The sequence below is a fragment of the Centropristis striata genome, chromosome 22 (genome assembly GCF_030273125.1).
Source record: "Centropristis striata isolate RG_2023a ecotype Rhode Island chromosome 22, C.striata_1.0, whole genome shotgun sequence".
Lineage (NCBI taxonomy): Eukaryota > Metazoa > Chordata > Actinopteri > Perciformes > Serranidae > Centropristis > Centropristis striata.
The window spans coordinates 20,662,704-20,681,819 of NC_081538.1; the positions used below are offsets into that span (position 1 = coordinate 20,662,704).

Sequence of the window (19,116 nt, forward strand, 5' to 3'; positions counted from 1 at the left end):
CGCTGCTAAATAAAAAGTATTATTATTTTTATGTCACAGTCTGACAGCCAATGCCAACACAGTTAAAACATTGAAACAGTGTTGGTTGTTTTAGGTTACATTGACACCTGAAACAAACCAGAAGCCACTCTGTCTTGATCAAAATGTACCGACGAATGGCCAACGCGGCACCTCTTGGGGTGATATTGTCGGAAATGTATACCATGTCATCTTGCTGTATAATTGAATATATCATAATATTTCTACAGGCCTATCTGTTGCTGGATTTGATTTTGTTAAATGTTTGTTTTTTTGTTTTTGTTTTTGTTTTTTTAAACAGTGTGAAGGTTCCATGGTGTAATGGTTAGCACTCTGGACTTTGAATCCAGTGATCCGAGTTCAAATCTCGGTGGAACCTCATCAGCTTGCCTGAAAGTTAACCCCTGGTTAGTACCAGAGACTGGCTGTGTTTTTTTTAACTCATAAGTGGGAATGGCCTATTATTGTATGCCATATCACATTACTTTGATATCTCAGTCTTTTTTTATGAACTGTCTTCACGGTCAAAGCACTTTAACATCATGCCCAAAGCCCTCACCGACTCAGCAGGAATGTGGCTCAAGCTCCTTGAATCTGTGAGTGTGAACGTTTGGATTTGGCTTAGAATTATAGTGAACAGATCTGCTGGCATCAATGCATGAAACAGTCTTTAGTGAGTATTGGAAATAGAAATGGTGCCCCACTTGGGCCACCCCAATCAAAAAAGCCTGGACACGGCACTGCTTTATGGTGCAATTTAAAGTTCCTGGTTTCACACTGTGACACATTGTTCGAACATGTCTGAGCAACTTGGCTTGACTGGCAGGACCCACAGGCCTCTGGAGAAATCTGTTTCTAATTATGTTGTGTATGAAACATCAATTGTTTTCCTGAGCGCTCAGGGAGCTGCTGGGGGATTCACGAGCTGGCTGTGAGCTCCTGCCAGACCTCTCAGAAACCCCGTCTGTCTCCAGGCTCCATATTAACATACTGCTAATAGCCCCAAGGGTGGCTGGATGAGTGACGGAGGGGGGTTAGGTTTCACAGGCCCTCTGGTCCTGTCTGGGTCACTGCTGCTGGAGTGCATCTACCCCCAAAACTTCACAGCTCGATCTATCAAGCTTGCACTGCGTCCCATCGACCTTCGTGAAAAATGAACCGTCTAGACACCAACAGAGGTGCGTTGTTAAACACAACACGTGCTCTCGCTCCAGCTGATATATATTAATCATAGCTTTGCTTTAATAATACAGCAGGACAGCCCGATGCTTGCCTGGCATGTGTTGTTCAGTGCTCTGATAATAAGGTATTTTTAGATGTCCTGCTGTTGTTATTCGATACAAACCTCTCAAACTGTATAAAGTCCTTCACCCGAAGAACACAAGTGATTCTCTCAGAGCAGACAATCCATAAGCATGAATAATCTATATGTACTGCCTCTGGCTTTGATCACATGAGAGGTAAGAAAATCCATTTGACAATGTTGAAAAGTTGTGCAGTGTTGGAATGCTTCTCATCGTGTTAAAAGAGATATAGGAAATCAATTGGTTATACAACCCAGGACTTAAAATTTAGACCACGCACATGCTCTGTGAGTACTCCCCTTTTCTTTTGATCCTATTACTGCCTCTTCCTGTTTCCAAGAAAGACACACCTTGTGACACTCCCTTTGAAGTTTTCGTATTTCCATGCTGACATGTTAGCTTGGCTGTTTTCACGAAAAGCCACACAACTGCAGAGGCGCCTCTGTGCTTTTATCAGTCAGTGTTTTTCTTATCAGCTCTCGGAGGTACGGAAGCTCGTCTGCTGCAGTCAATCGATTCTGAGGATACTTCTGAGGGAACTTTGATGCTCAATGGTGCGGCTACTGAGACGCTTCATTCTGCCACATTAGCGCACCGATCAGTCCTCATCTAAAATGGCAGCTGTCATGCTAATGATCCATCAAGAAGGCAGAACTGTAACAGATACAGAGTCCTGTAGACAGGATTTCAGGATTTCAGGTCATGAGTCCACATCCCTCCCAGTGCTGTCCATTTGAAAGATGAATGAATAATGCTATAGATGAATGAAATAATGTATAATTCAGAGTTCACCTGCTTCCCAAACTCCTGAGGCCTCTGTCTTTAATTATCTGTTTGCAGCAAACAATGCGGAAGATGCATCGGTGTCTCTGTCATCAACTGTGGCCTAAATAACCACTATTGCTGCTTTGTATTGGTTATAACATCAACTGGAGTTGCACAAAGCTTGGTGTAATTCATTGCCTTCTCCTGGAACTGCGTCTGGATAACTGCCACTTTATGACAGTGCTACAGAAAACTGACCAGTCTGATAAAGGGTAAAAAAATCTGGCCAAACATTGGTCTCAATGCAATGCAACATCATCTTGAAACTCATTGCAGTGGCCAATCAAATATGTGTAAGTACACATTCCTGGTACATTATTTTGTCTTTCTCATATTTCCTCACTGTTTTTACCTCATAATAGTCATGACAAAAATCATAGACTGTTTAAAAAAAAGTGGTCTTACACTTTACACTCCCCCAAGAGCCGGAATGATGTTAGCAAGGGGCAATCTTCAGTGTCTATTCATCCAACTGAACACTGAAACAGACAATAGCTGTGTTAACACGAAGTCGAAGCAAATTTTGAAGCAAAATTTTGCTGTAGGCTAATGAGTTAGTAAACAGTAGAAGAAGAGATTATGCGAGAAAGAAAACAGTAGAAGAAGAGATTAAGCAAGAGAGAGAGGAGAAAAAAGGTTGCTAATCAGACAACTTTGGTCTCCCATGAGATAAAATATGTCTCCAGGAATTATATTCAATTGGGGCGCAGGGGTGTCCCTCTCCACCTTTAAAAACCTCCTGAAGACCCAGCTCTTCAGAGAGCATCTTCTCTCCTAGCACCACACCACAACTCTACTCCTTAAAGAAACATCACTAGCACTTATTGCTGCACTAATGGCTCTTACTGCACTATACCTTGATTGTTCCCCTTTTTTTCCTGTAAATCGCTTTGGATAAAAGCGTCTGCTAAATGACTAAATGTAAATGTAACTTATAATTGGTCTTTCATGCCAGCTTGTCTTAATCAGCAGAGCAGAAACAGCTGATCAGTCATGAGGTAAATGTTCACTACGTCAGAACTTTCAGAAAACACGTTTCCATCTCCGTTTTGGGGAATTTACTACTTTTTTTTTCGAAAAAGACACCTCAAGCAATCGGAAAAAATGTTGTGCGCATTTTCGAAAGTGTTTTCGAAATAAGGTGTTTCCATCAAGCTTTTCTCATGCAAATCTTCAAAATGTGCATTGAAATTCATTGATGGAAACATGGCTATTGCTGAGCAACTAAAATGTTACAATGAAGCTGATGTGAAAATACTGTCAAAGAGTCAAGTTCAAAGATGAAAACAGAGTTAATTGAAGACATACCCTGCTTTATCATGTATTTCTCTCTAAAAATTAACATTTATGTATTGAAAAAGACTTCAAACTAACAATTGTGACCACAAACTCATTATAACAATGTTTGCTGAGGTAATAAATCAAGTGAGAAGTAGGCTCATTTTCCTTTCGACTTTCATGCAAAGAGTCTTCTTTTTGCAACCAGTGGAGTCGTCCCCTGCTGGCCATTACAGAGATTACAAATTTGAGGCACTTCTACATTGGTTCCACTTTTCAAGCTGTTGTGATTACTTTCCACGATTGTAAATTCCCTCCTCGTAATATTATGTAAACCACTAAAACTCATTCTATGATCAGATAGTTCCTAAAAATCAAGATTAATTTATCACCCAATTTGATTTGAATTTCTTCATGATATACATTCATTGTAGTCTGATATAATAATTGCAACAAATTTTGACAATTTATCCTTTGTATCCTCAATGGATGCTACAATACATTTGGATACAATTAATGGAACAGAACCACTGGAGTCATTTCATTAATGGCAAACAAATCTCAGATATTATGTGAAAGCAGAGAGAATCATTTGGTTACGTTCTTCTCTAAGATGGAACTTTTCAGGGAAACGAGCTACTATATGTGTTGGAGGTGGGCGTATGTGTGACATCTGTGCAGAAATGCACGTTTTCCCAAACACTGAGGTCATGACAAGAGGATGAGCATTGCCTGGTCGTGTTGTCATGGAGACCATCGAATAACGTAGATAATATCTAGGGCTTACTTGAGGCAAACAGAGACGATTTTTTTTTACTGTTCATTTCAATCATTACTTGTGCTTTTCCTCCCTGACTCAATATTTAAGCTTTCATCTGCTGCATTCAGAGCTCATGTGACGGCTGTCTTTCCCTTTTTATGCAGTAATGACTACCACTGTGTGCCCGTGAGGATAAGAGGATGGCCGCTTGTCAGCTAAACCCTTCAACAAAAATAACCACAAATTAGATGCTTTTTCAAATTGAAAGACATTTATTTAGACATTTTTGGCCCATGTGAGCCACGAAAGCGAGAAAAAAAAAGGTTTCATACCAAAAGGAAATATATCCACTTGAAACACAATTCATGTCACACTCTTTAGAAGTAGTTTCCTGCTAGCAATTAAATGATATCATTTTGGAATGAAACCCTTCAAAATACAATAGTTGCTGTCATGGAACTGGAAGTGAGTACAAAAGGAAGTCACTGCACATTATTACAATGCTGAAGAAAGAAAATTGCATTAATGGCATTACAGAGATAAATACCTTGTTAACCAGTGAATCTCAAGAGGCACATATTGGAGTTGATTAGAGCCACCGGCTGCGTTCACATGCACACAATATGCTGCTGAGTTATCAGATGAAGGAGGTGGTTCCATTTTTCCTCCAAAGCAACTAGAAGGAAATCTTGATCACTCTCAGTTTAATAATGATGCCTCTACACGACCTAGTAAACGAGACCATCAGTGAGAATATTGGCTATTTCTATGTAGTTAACCTTAACCCCTGCCACAATGCCAGTGGGTCGGATTCTGACAAAATCATGCCGGTTCTCTAAAACCTTCTTTAAGTAAGACTCCAGCAGGGCCTCCGACAGCGATCAGCAGCAGAGCTACACAGCTAATACTGACACCACGCTGCTTGAGGGAAGAGAGGCATGGGAGAACCAGAACCCGGACTTCGCGGGGAAGACTGTCAGAACCTGCAGCAGTAAAATGAGAGATTTTCTAATGGCAGTCTGGTGCTCATGCAAATGTTTGCTTTTGTCCAGTAGCGCCACCAACCTCAACACATTAAGTTCCTTATAGTTGCTTTAAATAAAAAGGTTTATCCCAAGTAATTTCTCCTGGAGGCAGAGGGACTAATAATCAGTGTGCTTCATCTGTATCAGTTTTCTCTGACCTTTTAAACACATGGCATATTCAGAAAAAGGGAATGAAATCGGGTGTTTAATCAGGTTATGTTTACACCAATTATGAAATTAGTCTGAAATGAGTAGAAAATCACACTATGCTGACATGAAACCTGCTGATTAATTATGTGCATGCATGTAGATACTATGCATACATGCACTGTAAACAGCATGTGATTAACGTGCAAACATCCACCGTGGAATGTTTAATTTGCTGGCCTGGCGTAGTGCTACTGCTCTGTGTGCACAACCAGACCACCACCGAGGATATCAGAAAGGGCAAACAAACAGGAAATGAATGAGAGGGATCACGTAATATACAGATTTCATGGTTTGTTGAACACGAATGTCAAAGAAAGGCTGATAACATTTACATAATAACAGGAGGCTGAGGCTGAAAAGATGAATGGCTGTAAAGGTACACATAAAGTTAACATATCTGCAGATTGGTTGATCCAAAGCAATAATTGACCATTCACTAAGCCCTGCTCCCCTTCTTCCTGCTTCCTGTTGCTACACCTGTAGGGTTAGGGTTAGGTTAGGTTGGGGGGTTCAACTGTACTAGTACCATGAAGTGTTGGCTGTTGGCCATGGAGATAGTTTTGAAATTTAAAAGGATTATTCAGCTGGAATTGGCTCCATCCCCATGCAAACCCAAGTTCAGATAAGCTGTTAAGTATAATGAATGAATGAATAAATGTTTAAGATCTTTTGCTTCAACATTTTAATTCACCCATGTTCCTATGTATGCATAATTCACTACGATGAACTTTGGCATGGAATCATTTGAATTCAGAACAAGGAGCTACAAAGTTGTTCTGTGAGACTCAACTTAATTTTCTTTTCCAAAGGTTGGGGACCTATTATAGAACATCCTGTCAGGACGAATCTTACAAAGCGTAAAAAAGAACAAAAACAAAAACTTCCGTACCTATAAAAGCTGCCAGCCTTGCAGAGACCAGTGTGGGATAACTCAAAATGCTGAAACAAAATAGAACTGTACTGTAAGGATAGTTAAAGTTTGGACACTTGGAAAACAGAAAAATAAAGACATGTAGACACGGAAAGAAATATTGACTTTTCTACCATCAATATAAATTCATGTTCCCTTCCAACCCTGGTGCTGGTAGACCTGCTAACATGGCAGTTCAAAGCATGTGTTCAGTCGATCTTGGATAAACATTCACTTTTCTGCCCCCACCCCAGCCGTTTCTGTGCCCTCCACTGACTTGATGTTGCAAAGCGGTGATACACAAGGCAGGTAACAAAGTTTGTGACACAGTGGGTGGTAAATCCCCAAAATATACACCAGCAAAAGAGATTTTTTTAAGTAGAAGACCTCCAACTGATGCTTGGCTGGCAGATCGGACCACCTTGCCAACAGCAGCAATGTTTCTTCAGCACTGTGGGTGGTGGTTAGTGTTCTCCTGCTCCTCTTAATAAGACGAGCAATATAATATGCAAGTGCCTTGGTGCAAACTATGCAGATCAAAATCTGTTCAGAGAACAGTCTAAAATTATGGAAAATAATGTCTTTTGTGTGTAGGAAAAAAAGCCAGGAGCAGAAAATAGTTTCCAAACCATCATGTGGTTTAAGTGAAGTGAAGCAGAGAAATGTGCTGGCCAGCAACAGAGAGCACCCACATTCCCACAGGGCTTAAGGGAGTGAGAAGTCGGATGGCAGAGGCTGGCCTCCAGTCACTGCCTTTGCCTTTTTGTCTTTTTCAGTCGCCCACATCGCTGTCCTGGTCTCCTATGACCCACAGGAAGTGGAAGCTGAGTGCCAGCAGGGCGGTACCCAACAGGTCGCCCAGAGCGGTCAGGTAAGGGATGGAAAAGCTGTCCGGATCTTTGCCGCTCCGCCACATGGAGTGCACCATCCAGTCTGCTATACACAACAACAGCAACACCTGGAAGACAGCGAAAGGAGGGTTAGACTGCGGCTTACTTGTATGAAGATGTTGCAGGAAGCTCACATGCTCCCTTCCCTCAGGGGGCAAACAACATAAGTTAATACAGAGATGGAAATTAATTATCTATTGAAAACAAACAATTATATAAGTCAAAATTCAATAATTACAGGAACAGTTTGATGTTTTGAATATGCTTCTTTGCTTTCTTGCTGACAGTTAGATGAGAAAATCAATATAACTGTAATTTCTGCAGAGTAAAAACAGCATCAAGACTGTAAACTATTGTTATTTGTCCAGCAAACACTCACGGCCAAGAAATAATCTGGCACATTTTTAAGCTCAGGCTTTGTATGAAAAAATGGCACACAAGAAATGTTTGATCATTTCATTGATTCAGAGGTGCTTCAAGGTGGATTTTATGAGCTTTAGACAGGGCCAGACCATCTCTTTCCTCTGTCTTAAATGCTCAAAATGATTCATTTAACAATCTAATTATATCTTGCACAAAGACTACTTGGAATTCCACAGTAGACAAGACAAATAAAGTCACTCTTTTTGATTAAATTATTTTGATTAACTTATCTGTTTACAGCCTCAAAACTAAAATAGGACAACATTCTGAGGACTGGTGTTCAAATTATTACACTCACACATTCAACACTCAATCATGTTCTTGACAATAGCAGTGTTTCCATTCAGCTATTTTTCAAGTGCATTTTGAAGTATTGCGTTAGAAAAGCTGAATGGAAACGACAAAATTCAATAAAACTCAGCAGAGCAAAACAGTTTTTATGTCCGCTTGAAATGTATTTTCCTTGAAACAGAGTTGATGCTAAATGGAATATGTTTTGTTTTGTTTTGACATAGCAAACATTCATGACTCATGAGCTGGTTCCATGTCACCGTCTTGGAATAATAACAATATTGCAATAATTTATGAATTTGTCTTTGTCACTAGACAACATGAAACATGGCCAATACCAGCTGATACCAAAGAACAAAAACTTGCTAAATAAAACCAAACCTTTACTTTTTCTGCTGTGTTCACCTATAGAATCAACTTCTGACACAACAAGGCTAGTGAGGTTCATGTTTGTGGTTTTGGATAAAATGTCTCAACAATGATTGGACGAACAGGAATCATTCTGATCCCCTCACTCTTCATCTACCCCCATTAGTAGGTGAATATGATTAGCACCAAATACTTGTAAATCTAAAGCCATTCCCCTCAGCCTCAACTGTACTCTGTGGCTAAATTATGGGGGCGAACATGATAAACATTATACCAGCTAAATATGAGAATGACAACATTGAAACTGTGAATATGTTAGCTTGCTGACAATAGCATGTAACTCACACATTGGTGTACAGCCTCACGTAGCCCTTTTCGACCCAACGTGAACCTGGTTCTAGTGCTGGGCTGGTGCTGGTTCACAGTTGGTTTAATTTGACAACCGTCTCAGAACCTGTTTGCTTTTCCACAGGCTTGAGAACCACATCGTTACGTCACTGTTTACATCTGTATATGTCCCTGCCTCCTCAGCAAGTATAATAATAACAATGGCAGACTACATAGTCTCTACAAATGGTGGTCCTGGCTCTGCCATTACACTGGTATCCAAACATGACATGTTTAACGCATTTGTTCTGCTCATCTTGAATGCTATGGATGACAATTAGGTTCTTATTAACACTAAATGTAAGATGGAAATGTAAAACTCAAATCAAATAAAATGAATGATATAGTTTTAGTTGGTCTTGCTGATAATCCCGCCCCCAGCCCCTGACATAAGTGGTTCAGGGTTCAAGACCAGCAAAGAGTTGGTGCCGCTCTGGAACTAGTTTTCCTGGCCCAGAACCGGTTCTTTGGCAGACAGAAAGCGAGGAACTAGTTCAAGATAAGGCACCGACTCTGAACCGGTCTTGAAACTGCCTTGGTTGAAAAGGGGTGACAGAGCCACTAGCATGGCTATATAATCTGCTTCATGATGATAATTGGGATAATAATGACTACAAGGGCACTCAGAGAGTGCAGAGCTCCGCCAAGGCCATGCCCTTTCTTACAATGTTACCAAAAGTGAAAAATAATTGGTCCTGTGATTCAGATCAGCTCCAATATAATGGGTTCTTCCTTGGCCCATGCAACACAGGCAAACAAACAAACAAACCCAAAAGAAAACAGAACCTCCTTGGAAATAATAATGGGTCTTGGTGTCAGGCTCTACTAATATGCTTTTGAGATGGGCCTGATTGGGCAACCCCTGACTGTAATTTGATCCCTTGTTGATTTATTTTCTCTTTTCTCATTTCTTTTAACTTGCTAGTAGTGCTTCTTCGTGGCAATAACAAAGAATAATATGGCTAAAGAAAAGAGGATAAGAAGAGGTAGCCTGAGTGTAATCCTTAACCAAAGAATAGCAAGATGGAGACAAGAAAAAGCTTGTGTTATCAAGTGAGGGAGGAATAAGTGCTTCAAAAATGCTGTGCAGAATGGCATAAACACTTAAACTGTAGTGGGAACAGAGAGGAGAAGGAGTAATGGACGGAGCAGCAGACCGAGAGACGAGTTAAGAGAGTGTTATTCATAATTCAAGTTTCCACGCATGGAGGGAACGGTGCCGAGAGTAAAAGAGAAGTCTATTAAAAGATAAGGACGAGTCTATAATTTAAGGGGAAATGAGCTGTCCAGAGTTGGCAGTGAAAACATTATGAAAACAAAAAAGTATGGCAGTCATTGAAATATATTGACATGCAAAGAATACAAGTAGCAATGATGGTATCATGAGGTAGCAGAGATAATTGATTATGATAATGAATCGTTTTCTGTGAAGAAAAACACACTAATGTACGAGTTCTGATAACCTGCTGACAGCTCCACTTGTCTTTGAACGCGTGGGTGTTTTTGTGATGGAATGTGTAATCCTGTTGAACAACATGGCCTCCTGCTTTCCTTTCCAATAACATTCAGTCATGACACGATGAAAGCGTCTCGCAGAGGAACAACAAGCTTTCAAACCCGACTATCCACGAGCCAGGGTGTCACGGCTTTGTCTTTTATTTATAATGACAGGGTGGCACAGTTGGACATCCTCAGTTGTTTCAATTGTTGCTTTTGTAGCATCACTTGCCTCAAACTGTCAACTATAATCCATCATTTACAGTACACAGTTTCCCACTGAGGACATTAGCGTAGTTTTCTCCTCACACAAACAAAGAAAGGGAGGAAAAGGCTGAAAAGCTTAAGTCTAAAGTTTCAGGCAGTCCGCTTTCGTGGATTAAGTCGCATCCAATTTCCACATTTTGGAAAAACCAAATGAAAAATGAAAGAGACAAATATAATGGAGTGGCTATCCATCATGCAATGTCTATCTCCGTCCCTGTATTCAGTTTCTTAATCACGTCTGAGTAGCGCAAGAGACGGAGCGTCTACAAGATAAAACTGTTTGATCTCCTGAGATAGCCATGTTTGCCTGCATCTGCTTTTGTGTCGGTTTCACCAATTACAAACCACTTACACAGGTGGCAGAAATATAGAGCTGAAAATGAGTGTCTGACTGTGGTTGAGTTTGTTGTGGATGCTGGGAGCAGAATAGGTTGAATGCAATTCCTCTGGCTCTCCAACAAACAGTGTTGGACCGAGGCCCGGGCAAAATCTCTACAAATTCAGTTTTGTGCTCCAACCTGTGCAATCATGCAATGTTTTGGAAATGTTCTTTCATGTAGAAACTTCAAAAAGAACATGAATCCTTTAAGTATCTATACAGACCTGTTGGTCAGACACTCAGTAGAAACATGTTTTTATTGTTATTCAAATACCAAATCCTTCTTTTTCCTGCAAAGCTTGTTCCAAGTCAGATCTTAATGGCATAAATATTCAACTTGATGAGTGGTGCATGTTTGGGGGATTCGACCATTAATGTAATTTTGCTCTCAAAAGAATTCTTGCTCCATTCTATTGTGGGCAAGTTTAATTCACAAAAAGGTTACCCACATGGGGCTGGATGTTCATTTGGGATGAATATGAATAGACTGGGAATTTTGAATTAAGTTTACCATTGCTTGTGTCTCTGATTGTAATTCAGGACCAAATACCTTGATGAAGACATCCACAATTATCATTCCTGTAAATCCTGTAATCCTTTAGCTAATTAGCCATTGCTTATTAGCACGTGTTGAGACTGAAATATTGCAAGTTTAAAAAAACACAATGGCCTGAACTGGGGTGTTGCTTCAGTTACTGGTGAGATGAAATTAGATTAAAAAACGCTGCTTTAATGCATCCATGAGTTTGAAGTCATATCACACACCAAAACACTTCACAATGGTTTATAAAACTGTGAGAAAGGCTTTTGCAAGCCTTCAAAGTTATCTCAGCCATGTTTATTTCTGTCTCAGTGATTGATGGGAAACAGCAGAGCATGCAGTTCACTTTCAAGAGCACCTCCTAAGTCACAGTGTGTTGGTGTGAATATCTAAGCATGGCCTCGGTGGATGTATATGGAATTACTGACTTAACTGATGATAAAATAATACATATATAATGTGAGCATTTACTCAAATAAAATCCCTATTTTAAGCTGCTCTGCATGACACAATGTTCCCTCTTCTGTTTGCTCAGATTTACTTCTCTGAGCCTCCACTGCCTCTGTGCAGCACATAAGTACGCAAGTATACATAACCTTCCATCCTGTGCTCAAAAGAAACTGCAAATCCTGCCTGAAAGAACACAATCACTTAATGTCACTATTAGCTACTCTAGAACAGTGCAGGTATTTATCATCTGGGCAAACATAATTAGATTTCGCTGCACTTTTCAAGAATAACTGCTCTCTGATATGCTTGGTTTGCAGAGTGTTACGAGCTGTTTCACATCGTTGACCCGATATTGTATAAAAACTTATTCTAGAGTATGACTTGAATACATTAAGGAATTACTTGAATATACAACAAATCAGGTATAGCTTTTTCTTTGTATTCTCCTTTTAGTGTGCCAAATGTAATGATACTGTTTGTTCCAGTGTCCCATCCTGGTAGATCTCAGGTCAGCATGATCATATCATTGCCATATTCTCCGGCTCTTACAGAGATAAAGTGTAAGGCATTCTTGCACCAGCTCTTTACATATTCATCAATCTCAAGCAACTTTCAAACTCTCAATCGATGTCTTGTTTAGATTTACAAGTGTTTCATTTTCTGCAACATCTGTTGTCACTCTCAGATCGCCTAAATCTAAACATTTGTCTTGACAAGCTATATTTTGCTCACTTCCCACTTCCTTTAGAGAGGAAAATACAGGAATTTGTTATATGTCAGTGGAGAGGGAAAAAAGCATATTCCATCAATCTCACACTTCAACTCAAGTGGTCTATTCTGCTGCATGTGTATCCGAGCAACAAGGTTCTAGTGATACAACCCACTTTATATGTCTATATATCTTTATTATTTTAATGGTTCAAAACCAGAAACTCATATACCCCTTTTTGACCAAGGCAGTTCAAGGAGCTGGTGCCTAATCTTGAACCAGCTCTTCGTGTTTCTGCAGACAAAGAACCGGCTCTCAGACAGAAAAATTGGTTCAAGAGCGGCACCAAGTCTTTGCTCGTCTTGAACAAGAACCACTTACATCAGGGTCTGGGGGTGGGATTATCCTGACCAACAAGACTGACAAAATTTTTGTAACTGCAATTTTTAAAAACGGGTCCCTCTTTAAGCTACTTAGAGACGGGCGAGATTGGATTTCTTAATATCCACCCTCAATTAAGCACCAGACCACAACTGCAAACTACCAACTTTATACATTTTAGTCGCACAATTATCAGGACTGACAATCACAATCTTGGGCTCAGTGGTCGATGAACGATGGCATTGTACATCAGCCCAAACCTATGTCACATGGCACCAAGTTTGATAAAAGAGGGGCTTAACTAATTTATCTAAACCTGCACTAATGCTGGGTCTTCTATGAAATTCCTCATTATGCCTTGGACACAGACTCTGGGAATTTCTTTTCCCAAATGGTTTTAATACTGCTATCCCCACCAGTGGACATCAGGTTATCAGGCATGAATACAGCAAGCAACACTTGACACACAAAATGCAGTCATGTTCAAGTGGTTCAGTTATTGTACAGAAAAAACTTTGCAGTAAGGAAGAAACATGATCTAAGAAACTGATTGATGGTGGTTTACCCCTCTATGGTACAGTGTTGCCCTCAGGCAACATACCAATTTTTGGCCTGTCACATTTCTACAATGCATGTTTTTGAGTGATGCGATACTTTAAAAAAGAGGGAAGAGTATAGGGAACCAATAGCAATGCTTTAACTTGTCACATGATCTCCAGGAGGCCATATTGAAACCCTATTTTGCAGACTTTTCCAAAAGGAAAAAGCTTTGCCATTTTGCGCCACAAAAAATCACTCAAATTGTAATTTGCTGGCCCTTTTAAAAAAAATGTTTAATTAATTAAATAATGGAAACTTGTTTTTAAATTTAAAATGTTTTGTATTGTACCCTGTTGAAGCGACTGACTCTTTAACACATGTTTATTAAATATATAGTGTTCAAATTATGTATAAGTTATGTTAAAAAACACAAACAAACACTTTTTCAATTATTGTGCACCGTTATGGTACGTTGCCTATGGGCAACAAACCCCAAGAACTTCCAGAAAAAAAATACAAATTATAAAATCTCTTCAAATTATGTTTATTTTGTCTATTTTAAGACGAAAAAACACACACATTTTTTCCTTACTGGTATCATGATGCGTACCTTAGAGGGTTAAGTATCATACAAACTGCTCATCTCCTGAGACTTTCACACTCAACAGTCTCTAGAGTTTACAGAGAAGGGTTCAGAAACCAGAAAAAAACATCCAGTGAGAAGCAGTTCTGAGGGTGAAAATGCTTTCTGAATGGGAGAGGTCGGAGGAGACTGCCCTGACAGATTATATCAGAAAGGAAGGCAACAGTAACCAGGCGTTTCAAGTGCTTTACAGAAAAACATCACTGAGCACACACATGTGGAGCTTTTAAGTGGAAGGGTTAGAGCAGCAAAAGACCACAGGAGGTTCCTGTCAGCTAAGAACAGAAAATTGAGGCTACAGTGGGAAGAGACTCTGGACAGTTGAAGAACCCTGGTCTGACAAATTGCTGCCACATGCAGATGGTAGAGTCAGAATTTTAATCACAATATGAATCCTTGGATGCATCTCGTCTTGTGTCAACGGTTGAGTTAAGTCATACTGACCATATGCATTCTGTACATCTTCTAACATCTATTTCACTGTGTTTACATCGAGCATCTGCTCACTTTCTCAAAGCACCTTTATAATGACCCAACTTACCACGATCCTTTAAGAAGTGTGCCAAACGTTTGACAAGAACATCTTAACTTTAAGTCAAATTGCTTGCCATTTCAGTCGCATTTTGTAAATAAAATTTGCTCAGTATTAAAAAATGTCATGTTTTTCACATCATCATCAAGTCATAAATGCAGAGGCTTAATAATTAAATATATAAGCTGTGGGGTTATACAGGTCCTGCATGTCTTTGTTATTGTTCTGGGGGTTTACCAGGTCAAAACTTTGTTTTTTGCTTCAATTCAAGTCTTGTAAAACAAAATGTCCACTGAAAATGTGTTTTTTCCGTATGATACAGCACTAATTTCACACCTGCTAGTCGTCCAACATTGTACTGTAAAGAAAAAAAGGGTTTTGTCAAGTGGCATGTTCATATCTTCATAATTAAGCAAAATCCCACGAGAGGGAGTTTTGTGTACAACATCACTCCACGTCACTTGTTGGTAAATAGCTCTACCAACACAAATAAGACCTTAAGACTCTCCAGCTGTTCCAGAATGCTGCAGCTCGAGTACTCACAAGAACTAGGATAGGAGAGCATACTCCTCCTGTAATAGCCTCTGCATTGGCTCAGAATTGAATTTAAAATCCTTCTCCTTACTCACAAAGCCTAAATGGCCAGGCACCATCTTATCTTAAAGTACCCTATTGCCCCACTAGAGTACTGCACTCCAAGAATGCAGGGTTACTTGTGATTCCTAGAGTCTCCAAAAGTAGAATGAGAGACACCCTCTCCACATTTAAGAGCATGCTTAAGACTTTCCTCTTTGAAAAGGCTTACAGTTAGGAATGGCTAAGGCTTGCCTTGGACCAGCCATTACTAATGCTGCTATAGGCTTAGACTGCCCAAGATTTCCACTGATACACCAAGCACGCTTCTCCTCCGCTCTCTCTTCATGTGTTAACATTAATGTCCAATTTATACAGTCATGGAAAAAAATATTAGACCACCCTTGTGTTCTCCTTGCTTTCTTGTTCATTTAATGTCTGGTACAACTAAAGGTACATTTGTTTGGACAAATATAATGATAACAACAAAAATAGCTCATAAGAGTTTAATTTAACAACTGATATCTAGACATTTTCCATGGTTTTCTTGATAATGATTTTGGTTATTATCATGAAAACCGTGGAAAATGGCTAGAAATCAGCTCTTGAATGTCTTTAAATAATAATAAACTTTAATGAACTATGTTTGTTTGTTGGCATGGCTGGTTATATATTTGTGTTAACAAGAAGTTGAACAGGTATACATAATAAAGTGGCTGGTGAGTGTATATGTTCTTTACTTTACTTCTTCCACAGAGTCTTTGTTATTTCTCATCTCACGTTTCCATGGATTGCAGTTGGGCCCGGATAGTAGTTCGGCCTGCTGCCATTGTCCTGCTTTAAGCCCACTACTACTACTACTACTACTACTACTACTACTACTACTACTACTACTACTACTACTACTACTACTACTACTACTACTACTACTACTACTACTACTACTACTACTACTACTACTACTACTACTACTACTACTACTTCCACTAGTCATATATATATATTATTTTTGCTGCCAGTATTACAGACTCAGTTGCTATCATTCCATTATATTCACTGCTACTATTACTATTAGTCATATTTCTATTATTATTATTATTACTGCTACTGCTATTTCTGATACCTCTTATTCGAATAGAAGAATACTGATTCTTCTATTTTGATTGTATAACATTTACTGCTAATATAACAAGACAGAATATTAGTGAAAGTGCTATTGATGTTACTGTGCGTCTCTGTCAGATGAGGGATAAAAGATAACGTTCGATAACGACCGTTAACAAGCGCAAAAATATGCAGTGATATATCTACTTAAAAGTCCTATTGATTTTTTACTGTATAAGAGCACTCATGGACGTCCAATCCGATTACTTGGTCGGAACTAAAATGTTGTATAATAGATTATATTAGTGTCTAACCTTACAGAGCCTTGTTATAATGTGTTTTTGTGTGCCTCACTCTTGAGCATACCTGAATGCTTTGAGGACTTAAAGCTCAGCAGAGAGATGAGGGATCAAGCAACTTTCTCACAGCTTAGATGCACAGAATGCCTGATCTGTCAAGATAACACTGATAGCATCTGATACCCAGCCTTGACTGAAATAATGAGGTTTGGGCCTCAGAGCAAGAGATGTTCACCCTTTGTTAAAGTGCTTTTAACACAGCTATTATAGGTTTTTATCTGGCCATGTGCGGACTCCATGACTTTTGGACTTAGCATTATTAAATTTAACATTACATTACCGTAATGCATATGTAACGGTGGTAAACTTTGTGTAACCTTTTTAGAGATTTTTGACTTCCAAACTGTCAAACTACTACTCTCTTGTCCTGAGTTTTCTTTGACACCTCAGTGGCTTATTGCACTATGTTGCCTTAGTTTATTTTGCATTGCCTCATTCTTTGTCTGAATATACTGCGGGATAACACAGCATTGTTAAACCATGCTGTCTTGTGCATTGTTTGTGTTTTCATGTTTCCACTCTTGTGTGGTATGTCCCCGGTTTTATATTAACTATTGATTTGTGCAAAACCATCACCCACTGTATGCCAAAATATGCAGAACACTGCTCAATTTAACTGCATTCTTCTTTTCCACTCAGTGACTGTACCGTGAGGCTCGCTGAGATATCACAATGAGTTGAGCTATTCTGCAGAAATGTTTCAATTTCTCCCCTAATTTTCTATGGCTTTCACTTTAAATGGAACATTATCAAACCGCAGCATGTGCAATTTCCGCTTATCGCTGCTATTAAAGAAACAGACGGTTACAGTACCTTTTACTTTAACAGAATGACATTATCAAATTCCACCATGCTACAGACATCTTTTCCAAATTGTGTCTGACCCCCTGTTGGGCACAGGGGAAATATAAAATTGTAAGGCCTGCATATAGTGAATCTCAAATGGATGTGAGCCCATGCTAAGAGTCTCAGGCAATTGGATGTTTAAAATGCAGGTCATGTGTGAATTAAACATTTATTTCTTTACTTAGAGTTACTGCAGGGCATTAAATAAAATACATCTGCATCAGTAAAGTGATTTTACTTTTCAGATATGCAGCAATACACCATATCAGGGTGTTTTGAGGGCACTGACTGAGGCTATTGACAGCCACAACTAATGCTGCTGTCTACCTCATTCAAATCTAAAATGAGCCTCTTTGACTTCTTTCTCAGAGAGTCCAAATAATCTATTCCAAATGTGGATGGAGAAATCATTAAAATAAATCCTCATGAGGTCAGGGATTAAAAATTACTATAAAGCACACCATCCCATGCCCTCACTTTTCACTCTCAAATTGCCAAGCCTGTGTGTTCGCTTGAGTTTAATGTCAGGTGAGATGATGAGAGTGGCAGAATGTTTATTGCCATCATTAGCGCCTGGGTTAGAGTATAGGTGGAGAGGCTCACTGAGGGTGCAGCCACTGTACAAGTATACCCTGCACATAATCCTCAAACACCCACACATTTGTTTTCAGAGAGATAAAGACATCACTAAGAGCCTTGCACTCAGGCCCGTTCCTTAACTACTGAGTGTGATAATTATACAGTTCTCTCCATTCTCCTTCCTGGTGATAGATTGTCGAGGACGCCTCTGAATCCTCATCAGTCAGCCCTTTTACTTTGATGCAAAGATCCTTTTAGTGCAGACGTCATGATTGCGTCAGGGTGTTAGCTGGAGACAAACATGCAGAGGCTATGTAACTTACTGAAATTCTTCTCGTGTTGTTAGGATGCCAGAAGATAAAAGGATTGGACTGTCGGACACATTCAAAGATTGGCAAAAGACTTACAGGTGCATCTCAATAAATTAGAATAGCATGGAAAAGTCCATTTCCAGTAGTTTAAGTCAAATAGCCCTGACAAAGTATTGAGTGCATATAGATGGACATACTTTTAAGAGGCCAACATTTCCATATTAAACATACTTTTTAAAATTGGTCTTTTGTAATACTAACATTTTTTTGAGACACTGAATTTTAGGTCTTCATTAAATTTAAGCCATAATTATTAGCCCCTTTCATAGTGCTGTTTCATGCCGGGACATTTACAGCTCTGTCGCCTCCACTATGAACACGTCTGAAGCGGGATGCCGGGATCAAGTGATCCCACCAATTTTTCGCCTGCAGAGGTAGTGACCGAGGCGGAAAATTGGTGGGACTGATTGAAGCGGGACCACTATGAACGGGCCATCGGGGTGAAGCGGGGTTATTTGATGATCCGGTGACGTCTTGCAAACGCCTCCCACTTGGTCCGACAGTCATTGAATCACTGCTCACTGCGGCTGCTGTCGCTAACTTGGCACGGTGCCCGCCGCAAAAATTGTAAACAAACTGTCATGCTAACTGTACAGGTGGTGTTTGCGGCTGATCGTGAACAAACTGCCGTTGCTAACTGTGCACAGAGTGTCCG

General features: G+C 39.6%; 1 protein-coding gene and 1 non-coding gene across 3 annotated transcripts in view; one reads left to right on the forward strand and one right to left on the reverse strand.

Annotated features, from left to right (window-relative positions):
• Positions 1-325: 325 nt before the first annotated feature.
• Positions 326-397, forward strand: trnaq-uug (transfer RNA glutamine (anticodon UUG)). Its single transcript has one exon. It is a non-coding gene; the product is annotated as a tRNA-Gln (tRNA).
• Positions 398-4,434: 4,037 nt separating this feature from the next.
• slc41a2b (solute carrier family 41 member 2b) overlaps positions 4,435-19,116 on the reverse strand; it is a 53,094-nt gene continuing 38,412 nt past the window's right edge. For both annotated transcript variants that reach the window (XM_059325829.1, XM_059325830.1), the window contains exon 11: positions 4,435-7,288. In XM_059325829.1, the coding sequence (XP_059181812.1) occupies positions 7,103-7,288 (186 nt within the window). In that variant the 3' untranslated portion in view covers positions 4,435-7,102. The remainder of the gene's footprint in view (positions 7,289-19,116) is intronic.